The sequence below is a fragment of the Mauremys reevesii genome, linkage group 7, assembly GCF_016161935.1.
Source record: "Mauremys reevesii isolate NIE-2019 linkage group 7, ASM1616193v1, whole genome shotgun sequence".
NCBI classification, from domain to species: domain Eukaryota; kingdom Metazoa; phylum Chordata; order Testudines; family Geoemydidae; genus Mauremys; species Mauremys reevesii.
Genome location: NC_052629.1, coordinates 1,998,201 through 2,011,600, shown reverse-complemented (window position 1 = coordinate 2,011,600; position 13,400 = coordinate 1,998,201). Strand labels below are relative to the sequence as shown.

The following is a 13,400-nucleotide window of genomic DNA, read 5'->3' as shown; positions in this document are numbered from 1 at the left end:
AGCTGTCACCACTCAAGAAAGATCTTGGAGTCATTGTGGGTAGTTCTCTGAAAACATCCACTCAAGGTGCAGCAGCCGTCACAAAAGCGAACAGAATGTTGGGAATCATTAAGAAAGGGAGAGATCATAAGACAGAAAATACCATATTGCCTCTGTATAAATCCATGGGATGCCCACAGCTTCAATACTGCGGGCAGATGTGGTCACCTCATCTCAAAAAAGATATATTGCAATTGGAAAAGGTACAGAAAAAGGCAACAAAAATGATGAGGGGTCTGGAACGGCTGCTGGATGAGGAGAGATTAAGTAGTCTGGGACTTTTCAGCTTGGAAAAGAGGTGCCTAAGGGGGGATATGATAGAGCAGGGCCCCGTTGTGCAGAGCAGAATGGGGGCTGTAGCCCAGGGAGCACTGGCTTCTCCCCCAACCTGTCTCCTTGCCCCTCTCTAGTGTTTCTCTCTGGAGGAAGATGAGCTGAACCTGCACTCGGTTCCCGCCTGCAGCGATGCCATCCTGGAGGCCGAAGGGATCCTGGGAACGATGCAGAGCTACCTGGACTCCTCCGTGATCTCTATCATCGAGGACTTTGGCTCCCTGACCGAGGTAACGGGCTGCCCGCAGAGAGGCAGGGGACACAGCCGGGCTGTGGCCTTCTGCAGGCGAGATGGGGGACCTGCCACAGCCCTGGATCCAAAGCTGCCTGGGGCGTCTCCAGTCCCGCGACCTTGGGGGTGGGGGGAGCAGGTCTGGGAATCTCCGTCCCTTGCCTGCTTTGGCCCCTCTGTTTGCTGCTTTCCCTGCCGGACGCTGCCCCACTTCGCTGGGCGTGAGGGCAGCGCCAGGACTCAGTCCCTGATCCAGCTCGCTCCTGTCGTTCCTCTTCCCCTCCTTTTCTTCTGTCTTTGCCAAGGACCTCTGCCTGCCCCACGCCAGCTAGCCTGCTCCTAATTCCCCTGGCTCAGCCTCATGGCAGTGCTAATCCTGGGCTCTGCGTCTCTGGCACCTCCCTGCCTCGGTTCTGAGCCGAGCGCCGTGCCAGTTAGCGGGAGCGTTCCAGTCCTGGGGGCACCTCCCTAGCAGGGCCCTGCTCTGAGGACGATTGGGGCAGAGGCAGAGCCCCCCTCCGTGGGCACCCACATTTCTGAGACTCCGTGTTGCTGACAAGGGACAGGTGTGAAGGGAGGGGAAGACGTCGAGTGGCTAGAGCATGTCAAGAGAGTGCAGGGCGGGTTGGTATCTGGCTGTGCCCCTGAGGCGAGGACTTTCTCCTCTCACCAGAACAAGACCTGCCTGGATGCTCCAAACGAGCTGTCCCTGCTGACGGCCATCACCGAGATCCTGGACAGCACGGACGACGAGACCCTGTCTCCGTTTGACACCACCCTGGACTCCGAATTGCTGGCACTGCCCCGGGAACGCGAGAGTTCTTCGGTACGAGCTGCTCTCTGCCCGTCTTAGCCGCCCTTCCCTGGAGGTGCCCAGACCAGGCACTTCCGCTTCCCTTAGCCAGGCCGTGCACAGCACACGCGTAGACACGGTAACCCGCCTGCCTCTGGGGCTGCTCGGCTCCCCCTCGGGGCTCTGGGAAAGGAGGCTCCAGATCCTGATGCCACTGAAATGGAACCCCCCATCCCTGAGCCGTGCCTGGTCACCGGTGAAATCACTGCACGGCCTTGGCAGGCTGCAGGGCGCCCCCTGGCGGTCACCTGCATCACCAGCCGAGCTGCCTCTGAAGTGAGGTGTAGGAACTGCCCTGCGGGAAACCAGTGGGAGCGGGGCTGGGGGTGGGACAAACCTTTGTTTGCTGTTGGCTACAGACCGGCAGAGACGCTCAAAGCGACGCGGCCTGCGCATCCCGCCGTGGCATGTGGGCGGCTCGGTCCGCTCATGCTTTGGCGAGCCGGGCACTAGATTCCAGCTCTGGGATCCTGCGGTGGCTGGGGTGTACCCTGGAGTTGGGGGGCCAGTTGCCATGCTGGGCACGTGGTGAGGAGGCTTCACCCCATACCCGGCTGGGCTCCGACTGGCATATCTGTGTTTTCCACCTTCTCATTCTCCTTCCTACCCATCAGTTTCAGAAGTTTCTCAGCTTGTCCCGGGCCTCCCCTGAGCGCAGCGTTCCTGCCCTAGACGATCCGTGGGGCCTCAGCAGCCCAGCCGCCATCGGCAAGGTGAGAGGGCAGCTCCTCGGCGAGAGCCTGAGGCCGGGGCAACCACGGTTGTTTAGGGAAGCCAGCAGCAGGATTGGCTGTCCTGGGTGGTGGGGGGTCGCCGGATGTGCAGGGTGACTCCTGCTGGCCCTTGCCTGTGCTCCAATATCTCCCTGGTTTCTGGGCCGCTGCGGAGCTGGGGAGGGGCAGAATCAGGGCGTGGGCCAGTCGGCTAAGCAGGGCAGCGCCAGGACTCGCATCTTCATGCTTGTAGCCAGCCCTTGCCCCTCCTGCTGGCGTGGTTCTGCAGAGCTGGGAGCAGCACCGGGCCGGGCCAGGCAGTTACCGAGCCTCTCTGCAGACCTGGCCAGCCGGAACCCCAGCAGTGCCGGCGCTGGTCGGCTGCCCAAATCCTCGAGCCCCGGTCTCCTGCAGCGTGGGGAATGCTCTCCGCCAGGCAGCAAACTCCTGGGCAGTGGGGCTTGGCGGAACTCGGGAGCCTGTCGGGGTGCAGGTGGGGCAGCAGCCGTGTGGGGCTGCTGTAAATCAGTGGGGCTCAGTGTGCAGTTTGGGGCTGGTCCCTGCCAGTCCACGTGCCTCACGAGACGAGGGCGTTGCTCTGGCTGCTAGCAGGGGCGGCTGAGCCCACTGGCAGTCGCCTCCTAGGTTATGTGAGGTGCACTGCTCTGCCTCGGGTGTGTGGGGGGCAGCGCCATCACCTGCCTCTTCCCCTTTCTCTGCCAGGTGGAGACGAGCCCCATGGATCTGCCGTGGAACCGTCCACTGAGCTGCCTTGAAGAGCCGGCAGCGCCCAAGCCGCGGCCCAGCAGAGCGCCCCGAGTGGAGCGGAAGCTCCCCAGGCCCCAGCCCCTCCCACAGCGCAGCGATGGGGAGGAGGAGGAGGACACTGCTAGCCCTGGGCAGCACGGCGGCGTGGCAGCAACAGGGGGTCTGCGGGAGAGCCCCATGGATTTGTGCGCCGAGGCTGGGGAGGAGGAGGCGGCGTGGCTGGAAGACACTGACATTCCCTGCATCATTAGCACGGGGGCCGGGTCCCTCAGCGAGCTGGTGAAGTCCATGCACCCGTACTGCCTGCCCACGCTCACCGTGTGCCTGGACCCTGCCAGCGAGCCGGTGGCGAAAGAGTTCTTATCCGGCCCGCTCCTGCTGGAGATTGTGCCGGGCGAAGGCGAGAGCCTGGAGATCCCCGTGGTCCTGCAGCTCCCAGCTGAAGGGGAGGGAGCCAGCGGTGGTGCCCTGGAGCCGTTGCTGCCAGTGGGAATGCCTGCCCAGGGGCGCGAGACTGGGGGCCCCGTCAGGGCCCCCCAAGAGGAGCCTCCCAGCCCGACCCAGGCGAGAGAGTCCCCCCGGGGGGTTGACCCCGAAGCGAAGGACGAGGTGAGGCAAAGAGACCAGGATCTGGAGGGCAGCTCCCGGCACAGCACGGAGGCACCAGTGGGCGGGAAGCGCCAGGGCACCGAGAAGGGCCGAGGGCGCGAGAGGGCCAGGAAAAGCCGGAAAAAGAAGAGGGAGGAATCGCAGAAGGGCCAGGCCAAGCCAGATGGGGACTGGGTGGTGCGCAGGCTCCGCTCCACGTCCACGGTGCAGCCCCCAGCCCCCGAGCGCTCCCCCAGCTGGGCAGCCCGGCCCTCCGTGCAAGTGTCCACCTTCCTGGAAAAGCAGCTGGAGCAGGCCAAGAAGGAAGGGCAGATGGAGCTGCGGTCGGCCAGAGGGAGGCCTAGGGCAGCGGCAGCCGGGGGCGCCCTGCAGAGGAAGGGGCGCCCTGCGGTGCAGAAGCAGCTGGAGGCGGAGAAGCCCAACACGCAGCCAGCTGGGCAGAGTGCCGAGACCCCCGGGCCTTCGGAGCGGGCCGTGCCCAGCCCCGGCGAGCAGGGAGAGGGAGCTCCTGGGTGCAGTGAGGGGAGCCAGCCTGCCCCCCGCGAAGGGAGCACCCCCCCGCCCCGGGACCTCAGTGCTGAGGGGGAGGCTCCCCGGAGCCCGCAGGAAGCGGAGTGGGCGGGGGCCGAGGCTGCCGGCTGGCCGTCCAAGCCCAAGGCGCTCAGCCTGACCGAGTACCGGCTGCGGATGCTGCGCCGCCAGCCCAGCGGGGCCGATGGGAAGGAGGGGGAGAAGCAGGCAGCAAGCAAGTGGCCCAGCGTCCCCGAGCCCCCCACGGAGCTGGCCGAGATCCCGTGCCTAATGGCGCCCGTCCGCCCCCCGCCCTCGCAGCCTGCCCAGCCCGTGGAGACGCCCAGCTCCCAGAGGGGCCCGGAGACACCTGCCAGCCCCCCTGCCACCCCTCCTCTGGCCAGAAAGGCACCTGCGGGGCCCCCCCAGCCCGGGCCGGCTCCAGTGCCCCCGGGGCTACAGCTGCCTGTCCCCCCGCCGGCCCTGGGGGCTGCTGGTGCAGTGATGCCGCTGGCCTCCCCTGCACCCTATGGCCTCTACCCACCGGTGCCTTCCTGGCCTTGCTTTGGGCCTCTGCCTGCTGGCTACCCCAGTCTGCCTCCGCCGCCGGCCGCTGGCGGGTCACCCAATGCCTTTCACCTGGTGCCTGGCCTGCCCCCGCCAGCCGTGGCCTGGCCCCCCCCTGCCCTGCCACCTCCTCCCTTCGGCCCAGGCGCGCCGTGTGCCCCCGTGGGCTGGCCCCTGGGCCTCCAGCCGCCCTACTGGCCCGGGGTCCCCCTGCCGCCTGCCATGGTGTACAGCGATCCAGGGGCAAACCCCTTCCCAGGTAGCCCAGCCGCCCTGGCACCGAGCTGCCAAGAGCCCTCAGCTTTCACCGCGCAGCCAACGAAGCCAGTGCTGGCCAGCCAGGCCACCGCTGCTGCCAAGCACGAGGTGCCAGCCCAGCCCCCGCAGCGCGGTGCACAGCCCTCCGGCCGGGCATCTGATCCCAGGAGGCAGAGCCGGCCCGTGGGGGAGCCCCCTGCCCCCCAGCCTGTAGGGCAGCCCCCTATTGCCACCGCCCGGACTGTGGGGGAGTCAACCGCTGCCTGGCCTGTGGGGCAGCCCCCTGCCCCTCGGCCCGTGGGGGAGTCAGCTGCTGCCCAGCCCACGAGGGAGCCCCCTGCCCAATCTATAAGGCAGCCCCCTGCCCCACAGCCCGCGGGGCAGCCCCCTGCCCCACAGCCCGCGGGGCAGCCCCCTGCCCAATCTATAAGGCAGCCCCCTGCCCCACAGCCCACGAGGGAGCCCCCTGCCCCCTGGCCTGTGGGGAAGTCGTTTGCTGCCCAGCCCCCTATTGTCACCGCCAGGCCCATGGGGGAGTCTGTTTCTGCTGCTGCCCCTCGGCCCGTGGGGGAGTCAACTGCTGCCCAGCCCACGAGGGAGCCCCCTGCCCAATCTATAAGGCAGCCCCCTGCCCCACAGCCCACGGGGCAGCCCCCTGCCCCACAGCCCGCGGGGCAGCCCCCTGATACCTGCCTCAGGGCAGAGGCTGCAGCTCCAGCAAAGGTCCCAGTGCCCAGCCTGCTGGAGGGGGCCCCACCAGACCCCAAGGGCGCTGTCCTGCAAGAGCCCCGGCCGCCTGGGTGCACGTCCTTCCCCGGGAAAGCAGGGGCACTGCTGAGAGCGCGTGAGGAGAGCCAGCCCGCCAAGCCAGCCCCTGCCCGGCCATGGAGACACCGGCCCCTCGTCGGCCCGGCCCAGCCTGGCGCCAGCAAGGACATCGTGCAGGCCTTCATCAGTGAAATCGGTGAGGGGGCCGCGCCGGGGGCAGTGGTGCACCGAGGGGCGCCGAGGAGGGAGCAGTGAGGATGATGGGGGTGGGCACCGAGGAGGAGGCAGTGGGGTGCTGGGGAGGGCTCAGGGGGCGTCAAGGAGGGAGCAGTGAGGATGATGGTGGGCACCGAGGAGGAGGCAGTGGGGTGCTGAGGGAGGGGGTGTCAGCTCAGGACCCCAGCCTGGAAGTGACCTGACAAGCCGCATCTCTCCCGCCGCAGGAATCGAAGCCTCCGACCTGTCCAGCCTGCTGGAGCAGTTCGAGAAGACTGAAGGTGAGTGGCTGACGTGCCCTTATCGGCCATGCCCCCCTGCCGGCCCCCCGGCTCTGTGGGGCTGGGATGTGCCTGACCCAGCCCCTAGCCCCACAGGCCTGTTGCAATCCCACGTCCAGGGAGGTGCCGGCCTGGCCGACGCTCTGTCCCAAGCTCGGCAAGCGTCGGGTTTCTGGCTTGTAGCAGGGACTGCTGTCCCCAGCCTGGGCGGGGCAGCCCCACGGCAGAGGCTGTGGGTCAGCAGAAGTTCCTGGGTTAGCTGAACAATGGGTCCCGGTGTAAATTGGAGCAGCCTAAGTGCGCAAATGTTACTGCGGTGAAGGGCAGACCGAGCCCATTTCCCCACCCCTGCCCCATATGTTAACTGGGCCATTGGGGGTCCCAGATGAGGCCCGGAGGGAGGAGACCCCAGCAGAGGTGGTGTGCTGTGCAAGGGCGAGGAGGAACCAGGCCCCCTCTCCCAGCTAGCGGGCCCTGGAGTGGGGACGCTGGGCTCCCGCCGTGGCAGCATCTCCCTCAGCCATCCCTGCATTCGCTCTCGTTTCAGCCACGAAGGAGGAGCTGCACATGCGACGCCCTAGAGACAGGCTGGCGCCGGGGAATGCTGGGTGAGTCTGGAGGTGCCCACGGTGCCGCCCAGCCCCGGGGCTCCTGGCCGGAGGGAGGGGTGCGGGCAGAGCTCGGGCAGCCAGGGATGGGTTGGTGCTGTCTCTGTGCTGCTGTGAGCCGGACAGCGAGTGCCCCTGGGGCATGCTCTCCTGCCTGGGCACCCAGGCCTGTGCCATCTGTGCCCTGGGCTGCGGTGATGGGCGGCGCGGCGGCCCCGCCGGCCAGCACTCCCCAGTGAGGTGGGGGGGTGAGACCTGGCCCTGAAGGTTACGGGTCTTGGCTGTTGCCGCTTCTAGCGATGACTCCTCTCTCCCTCCAGCAGGTCGGAGAGCCACCAGGACAAGAACGCGCCAGACAGCCTGCATGCTCCGGAGCTGGCCAACGTCGCCGGTAAAGCCCTGGGGCTGGAGGGGTCGCTGGGGGTGGGGGGGGTCTGGCAAGCGCTGCCCAGGTCTGGCTCCTCACTCCAGGGCTGGGAGAGCCACAGAGCAGACAGGGAGGCGAGGGGGCACCGAGCGCCCGAGGGGGGCCTGGCTGGCAGCTGCCATGGGGAATGCTGAGCAGGGGGGCAGAGGGGTGCACACCTGGCCCAGGGGAGGGGGCCCAGGCCATGGAATGCCGCTCGCCGTCGGGGCGCACGCCGTCTCGTGGGGGCCCCCCCTGAACGCCCTCCTTACCTCGCAGGCCTCACCCCGCCGGCAACGCCGCCCCACCAGCTCTGGAAGCCCCTGGCTGCCGTCTCGCTGCTGGGGAAGCCTGGGGCCGCCCCCCAGGAGGGCAGCCAGAGAACTGCCAAGTTCATGGAGGCCAAGCCGCTGCCCCAGAGCAAACCTCGGGGGAAGGGCCAGCCCCCCACGACCTGCAGCCCACCCCCCAGCCATGTGGGCTCCGGTGACCATGACTACTGCATCCGTGGCCCTGCCCAGCCAGAGGAGGGCGCCAGGCTCCCTGGCACATCGGCCCCGTCGGAGCTGGGCTCCCGCTGGAACGTGAAGCATCACCAGGATATCACCATCAAGCCGCCTTCCTCCCTCCCCACACGGACGCTGGCCTGGCCCGGGCTCAGCCCCCAGCCTGGCGCTGCCCCTGGCTCCAGCGAGCAGCTGGATCACCGGACTAGTGCCCAAAGCCAGGCTGCCGCTGACAGGAGCAGCCCCCCCCCCTCGGTCCTGCTGTCTCCGGACGCGTCCCCCTGCCGGGACGAGGAGCCACGGACTCGGGACCCGCAGCCGAAGCAGCTGGCTGCCAAGAGGTCCCTGCGCTGCTACCGGAGACGTGGGGCCTCGCCAAGCCCCCGGGCCCGCGCCAGCCGCTCTTTCAGCTCCACGTCCAGCGGGGCCAGCGCCTCCTCGTCTTCCTCCTCCTCCCGGTCTCGGTCCCGGTCTCGGTCCCGGTCGCTGTCTCCCCCACCAAAGCGGTGGCGAAGGTAAGTGGCAGGTTCACTGTCCCTCTGCTGTGGCTGGGTCTCCCCATGGAGTCTTGCAGAGCGCCGTGGGGATCTTCGGGGGATGGGCTGGGGCAGAATGGCCTCTGTGATGGCTTTTGCGGGGCGCGTGGAGGGCGCAGTGGTGCCCCAGGGCTATGGGACCTGCCTGCGCTGAGCCAGACTTGCCAGGGGGTGACTCTGCATTTGGATCCCCCACCCATGGCCATGCTTGGGGGGCAGCTTCGTTCCCTGACTCTGGCCATGTGCGCCCCCCTCCAAGCTGGCGGGTCGCTCCGGGGGGTGCTCAGACTCACAGAACTCAGAGCCCAAGCTCTCCTCTGCACCCGCTCAGCCGGGTGGGAAGCCGCCGGTGCAGCCACGCCGCGGCCCAGGGGCTGCCACGTCATAGCCAGGGGCTGTGTCATAGCCACGTCGAGGGGCACCGGGCTAGCCGTGGAGTGAGCAGGGCTGTGTCTGCCTGGGCAGAGCCAGGCCCTTGTTCAGCAGGGCTCCCCTGCGCCGGAGGCCTTGGCACAGGCAGGACGTCAGCGCCGACCCCAGGGCTCACACTCTGCAGGGCTGGCGCCCGGCCTGGCCCACGTGGGTCCGACTAAGTCACGCTGCTGGCGGGGTGCCCAGCTCGGCTTTCACTGCTGATAGCCAGAGGGGCCTGGAGCTGTGTGGGAGGCACACTGCCTCCTTCCCCGCGAGTGTGCCCAGGGGCTTGGCGCTGCCCTCCGGAGCTGGGCGTCGCAGAGCAAGCAGGGGGCTGCCCGGTCCCTCCAGCCAGGGCACGATCACCTCGGCAGTCCCAGTCCCAGCCCCAGTCCCAGTCTGGAATGGCTGGAGCCGTGCCACGGCTGAGGGCGCTCCCCACCATCCAGTGTGTACCCCTCGATCGCATTGTCCTTGTGCCCTGCCCAGCTCTGCTGGCACTCTGCCAGGCGGTGGGGTGCTCCTGGGCCCCGTGGGATCGGGCTGCTCAGCCCAGGGGGCCCCTCTCCTCTCCATACAGCCAGGCCGGCTCTGCTCCTCCTCAGCACAGGCCAGCGTGCGCCACGGCCGCCTCGAGGCGCTGTGAGCCACCCCCCACCAGGCCCAAACACTCGGTCTTCATTGCACCCCTTGGCTAGCGGCCGGGTTGACGCAGCCCCAGAGAGACTGTCCCCCCAGGGCAAGAGGCCCTGGATGGTGCTGGGCTCCCCGCCCCCATCGGTCATAGGGAACCGCTCCCTGCCCCGTGCGAGCTGCTGTCCTCCCCATGCGCCCGTCAGCAGCAGGGCAAGAGGCTCTTGGAGAGGATCTGTGCCTCCTGCCCCTCGCCCACTGGGCTCAGCTCCTCTCGGCCAGCCCGGACGGGGCTGGGGTCAGATCAGCCCCTTCGCTCCCCGAGAGGGCCCAGCCCAGCCTGGAACCGCTGAGCGTGCACTCGTGTGTCTGTCTGCTCCCCAGGCAACCAGCGAGCGGCGCCGTCCCACCTGTGTCCTGGGCCGCCCGCCCTGCTCCCTTCCCCGGCCCAGGGAGCCGTGCTGCCCGGCTAGCCCTGCAGGCAGATCCGGTGCCTGGTGCCGAAGGCTGCGTGCTCCTGCGGTTCAGTGACGGCGAGTGCGGGCCAGGCCACGAGTGCCCTACTTAGGTTTCAGAGTCAATGCCCTACCGTAATGAGCACGGCCATTGCCGAGAGCCTGAGCCAGAGCCACGCAGGTGCTGTTTGAAGGCTTTCCTGGTCCCCCGGAGGTTCAGGCCGGCTTGGGCAGGAAGCTGTCCCCTGGAGTGCCCCAGGCAGCGCTGAGTGTCCTGTGCGTGGGGGTCTGGGGAGCACCTCGTGGCCTCGATGCTTCGGGGATGGGAGGAAGCCCCAGGCTGGGGCGGGCGGTGAGGGGCTCTGGCCCACCAGTGGTGGGAGCGCCGGGGCTCACGGGGTGATGTGCTTGTTCGGCAGGTATCGCTCCAGACGCTCTCGTAGCTCCCACTCCTCCTCCCGCTCTAGCTGTGGGTCGTGCGGCCGGTCCCGGGGGAGGTCGTCGTCGTCGTCGTCCTCGTCCTCGTCCTCGTCCTCGTCCTACTCGTCCAGATCCTCCTCGGCTTCCCGCAGCCGCTCCCGCTCCCCGTCCCCCCGCAGGAGGAGTAACCGGAGGAGAAGGTAAGGACACCCGGGGGACTCGCTGGTCCCTCTCCACCCCAGGCCCTCCTGGCTCAGACTCTGCTGTGCCGTTTGGGCCTACACTGCACATCTGAGGCAGCAGCCCCCCACCCCTGCTCTGCTGGCCCGCTGCTGCCCCTGACGCTCCGGGTGTCTCCAGTCTGGGAGGGTCCTGTGCCTGCCCCCCCCTCCCTTGGCTCCCCACCCTGGCTTTTGGGGCTGGGGAGCGTCCGGCCCATCTCCTGGGGAGGGCTGTTCCCTCGGGCGCGTGAAGGACTGGCCTGGGCCGTGCTCCCCCACCCCCCCCCAGCTCCGTCGGCCTGGTGTGCGCCCGGGCGTGGCCACCAGAGCCAGGGGTGGCCGTGGCCTCACGCTGGGCTTGAGGGCACATGCCCAAGGCCCTTGGCAAGCCTGTGGCCTCCCCCGGGCGCCAGCCACAAAGCCAGGAACAGCTCTGGCGTCCTGGCTCTCCCCGCTCCCAACAGCCCTGATTGTGCCCTGCCAGATACGATTCCTGCGACCCTCCGGATCGCTGCCAGCACCAGAAGGTCCTCCACAAGGAACGTGCAATAGTGAGTGAGGGCGTGCACCAGGCAGGGGGAGGGTCCCTGGGAGCTACGGGCTGGGCAAGGGGGGAGGTGTCTGCTCCCTGGGAAGTATGGGCTGGGCGTGTGCTGGTGCGAGAGGGAGAGCAGTGCTGGGGAGGCCTGGCTGAGCGTGGGAGGCATGTGCTGGTGTAAGGGGGGGGCAGTCCCTGGGAGCTATGGGCCAGGTGCGTGCTGGTGTAAGGGGGGGGGGGTGTTCGGTCCCTGGGAGCTCCAGGGTGGGGTGTGGGGAGCCCAGCTGACCAGGTCTCTGCTCCCTACAGGGCCGGCCCCTCCCACACCAGGGCCCAGAGCGGAGCCCCCCCAGGCAGAGAAAGGGGACGCCCTATGTGAGTGTCCGGCCCGTCTCCCTGCTTCCCTAGGGGGCTCGGAGCCCCTCTGGCTGGGGGGCCTTGCCAGGTGTGAACGCTGCTCACCTGCACTCTGCCCTGCCCCCCCCCCTGACTTGCTGAACTGGGGGCAGGGTCCCCGCCTTAGGGCCCCATTGGGGGCCGAGCTGGGCAGGAAGTGGCACTGGCCAGCAGCCGGGGTCGCACGGAGGAGTCTAATGGCGGGTTTTCAGGGTGAGCTGGGCGAGCGTGTGCCGACCTGCGGGGCTGGGAGCGCCTGGCCCTGCACCCAGCTCACTGCATTGCACCGTGCTCCCTGCAGGAGGAGAGGAGAGTCGTCTTCATCGGCAAGATCCCCAGCAGGATGACGCGGGCAGAGCTCCGGCACCGCTTCTCCGTGTTCGGGGACATCGAGGAGTGCACCCTCCACTTCCGGGCTGAGGGGTGAGGCCGGGCCCTCCCTTCTCTGGGGAGGGGGATTGCTGGGGCTCCCTAGGGAATGTCAGGGTAGCTCCTGGCACCCCGTCCTTACCCTGCCCAGGTGGGCACGGCCGCACCCATGCGCCTCAGCCTTGGAAAGCCTCTGCCAGTGGCCAGGCCCCGTGGGAGGGGACACAGCCAGTCACAGCTCTTCCTCTCCCCCCCCAGGGACAACTATGGCTTCGTCACCTACCGCTACGCCAAGGAGGCCTTCGCCGCCATCGAGAGTGGCCACAAGCTGCGGCGCCCCGACGAGCAGCCCTTCGACCTGTGCTTCGGGGGGCGGCGCCAGTTCTGCAGGAGGAACTACGCGGACCTGGGTGAGTCGGGGAGCCCGAGCCGGGGCCTGGGCCGCCCTGGGAGTCTGCCAAGCTCCTTCCCTGCGCAGCGCAAGGCTGCAGAGCTCTCCCCTTCCCCTGGGGTCCCAGGTCCGGCACTGCCTTGGGGTGGGTTCCCCTCCGTGGAGGGGGGCGACCACCCCAGCGCCTCGCCGCTCACTGCAGCCTTGTGTCCTCCAGATTCCAACCGGGAAGATTTCGACCCTGCCCCCATCAAGAGCAAGTTCGACTCCCTCGACTTCGACACCTTATTGAAGCAGGCGCAGCGCAAGCTGCGGAGGTAGCGCTGGGCCCGTGGCGGCTCTGCCCGTGGCGGCTCTGCCCGTGGCGGCTCTGGGAGGTGCCAGCCGGCGCCCCGGCCTGGCTGCAGCCCAGTAGGGCTTTGCAGAGAAACGAAAAAGACAAAAAAAAGTGTCAAACCAGATTTTTTAAACAATTTGTTTTTATAACAAATATTTAAGGGCGATGAATTGTCTCTGTTAACTGAGGGGCTGCCCCAGCCCAGTCACTCCAGTTAATAAACCCGGCTCCAACCCAGGCCTGGCTTGTCTCCCTCCTTCGGTTGCTCGGGCCTGGCACCCCCAGGGTGGGGCGGCTCTGCTGAGATGGGACTTGGGAGTGAGTCTCTGGGCAGTTCTGGCACCAGGCAGCAGTGCCCAGCTGGGGTCCGGCAGAGCCTGCACCGCAGCTACCTGCGAGAGCCAGTGCCCAGCCCAGGGATGTCCCACCCCTTGGCCTCCCTGGGGGGAGTCCGGAGCTGTGCGTCTGACCCCCTCTGTGGGACGGTTCAGCACGGAGAACTTGCCTTCTCTCTGCGCCAGGCCAGGTTGCGGGGGGTCCAGGGACACGGCATCGTGCCTCTCGCCCAGCATGACTGACCCGTGTCCCGTGGCTGACACCCGAGGGGCATGCGCCTCTGCAGTCACCGTCCTGGCGTCACCTCGTCCAGTTCTGCTGGGCGCTTCCCCAGAGCAGGAGCAGGGAGAGAACCCTGTAACCGGCAGGGCCGTGGCTCTGAACCCTGAGACTGGGGGAGGGCGAGGCCAGGCCTGGAGCAGCTAAAGTGACCGGGCCCATGTCCCAAGACGTAAGGGGAGAAAGGACGGTTAATCGTCCCATGAGGCCTGCAGGGCTCAGGCCAGAGAGACTCCTGCGCTAGGGTCCCTCTAACCCTGACAGAGCCGGAGCAGGCCCCTGAGAGCTCTGCAGCAGCCACAGGTGTGGGGTCACTGGTTCTGCAGCCGGGCAGGCAGGGCTAGAACCTGCCTCTTGGCTGTCCCTGGCTTTAGCCTGACAAGCCCGGGCGAGCCCCTGTGTACCCCG

The 13,400-nt window shown here is 67.9% G+C and overlaps 1 protein-coding gene across 4 annotated transcripts; it reads left to right on the top strand.

Annotated features, from left to right (window-relative positions):
* Nucleotides 1-362: 362 nt before the first annotated feature.
* PPRC1 (PPARG related coactivator 1) lies at nt 363-12,606 on the top strand. 4 transcript variants are annotated; one of them, XM_039481881.1, is made up of 16 exons: nt 363-602; nt 1,278-1,430; nt 2,072-2,170; nt 2,894-5,170; nt 5,330-5,846; nt 6,094-6,147; nt 6,695-6,755; nt 7,076-7,146; nt 7,441-8,182; nt 10,125-10,325; nt 10,831-10,897; nt 11,194-11,259; nt 11,582-11,703; nt 11,908-12,059; nt 12,258-12,367; nt 12,398-12,606. In XM_039481881.1, exons 1-15 carry the CDS (start codon nt 540-542, stop codon nt 12,359-12,361), a joined length of 4,749 nt encoding a protein of 1,582 aa, XP_039337815.1. In that variant the 5' UTR covers nt 363-539; the 3' UTR covers nt 12,362-12,367; nt 12,398-12,606. The 4 variants fall into 4 exon arrangements, with proteins under 4 accessions (XP_039337815.1, XP_039337816.1, XP_039337817.1 ...); XM_039481882.1 differs by having other exon boundaries at nt 364-602; nt 7,079-7,146; XM_039481883.1 differs by lacking the exon at nt 11,194-11,259 and having other exon boundaries at nt 365-602.
* Nucleotides 12,607-13,400: the final 794 nt, after the last annotated feature.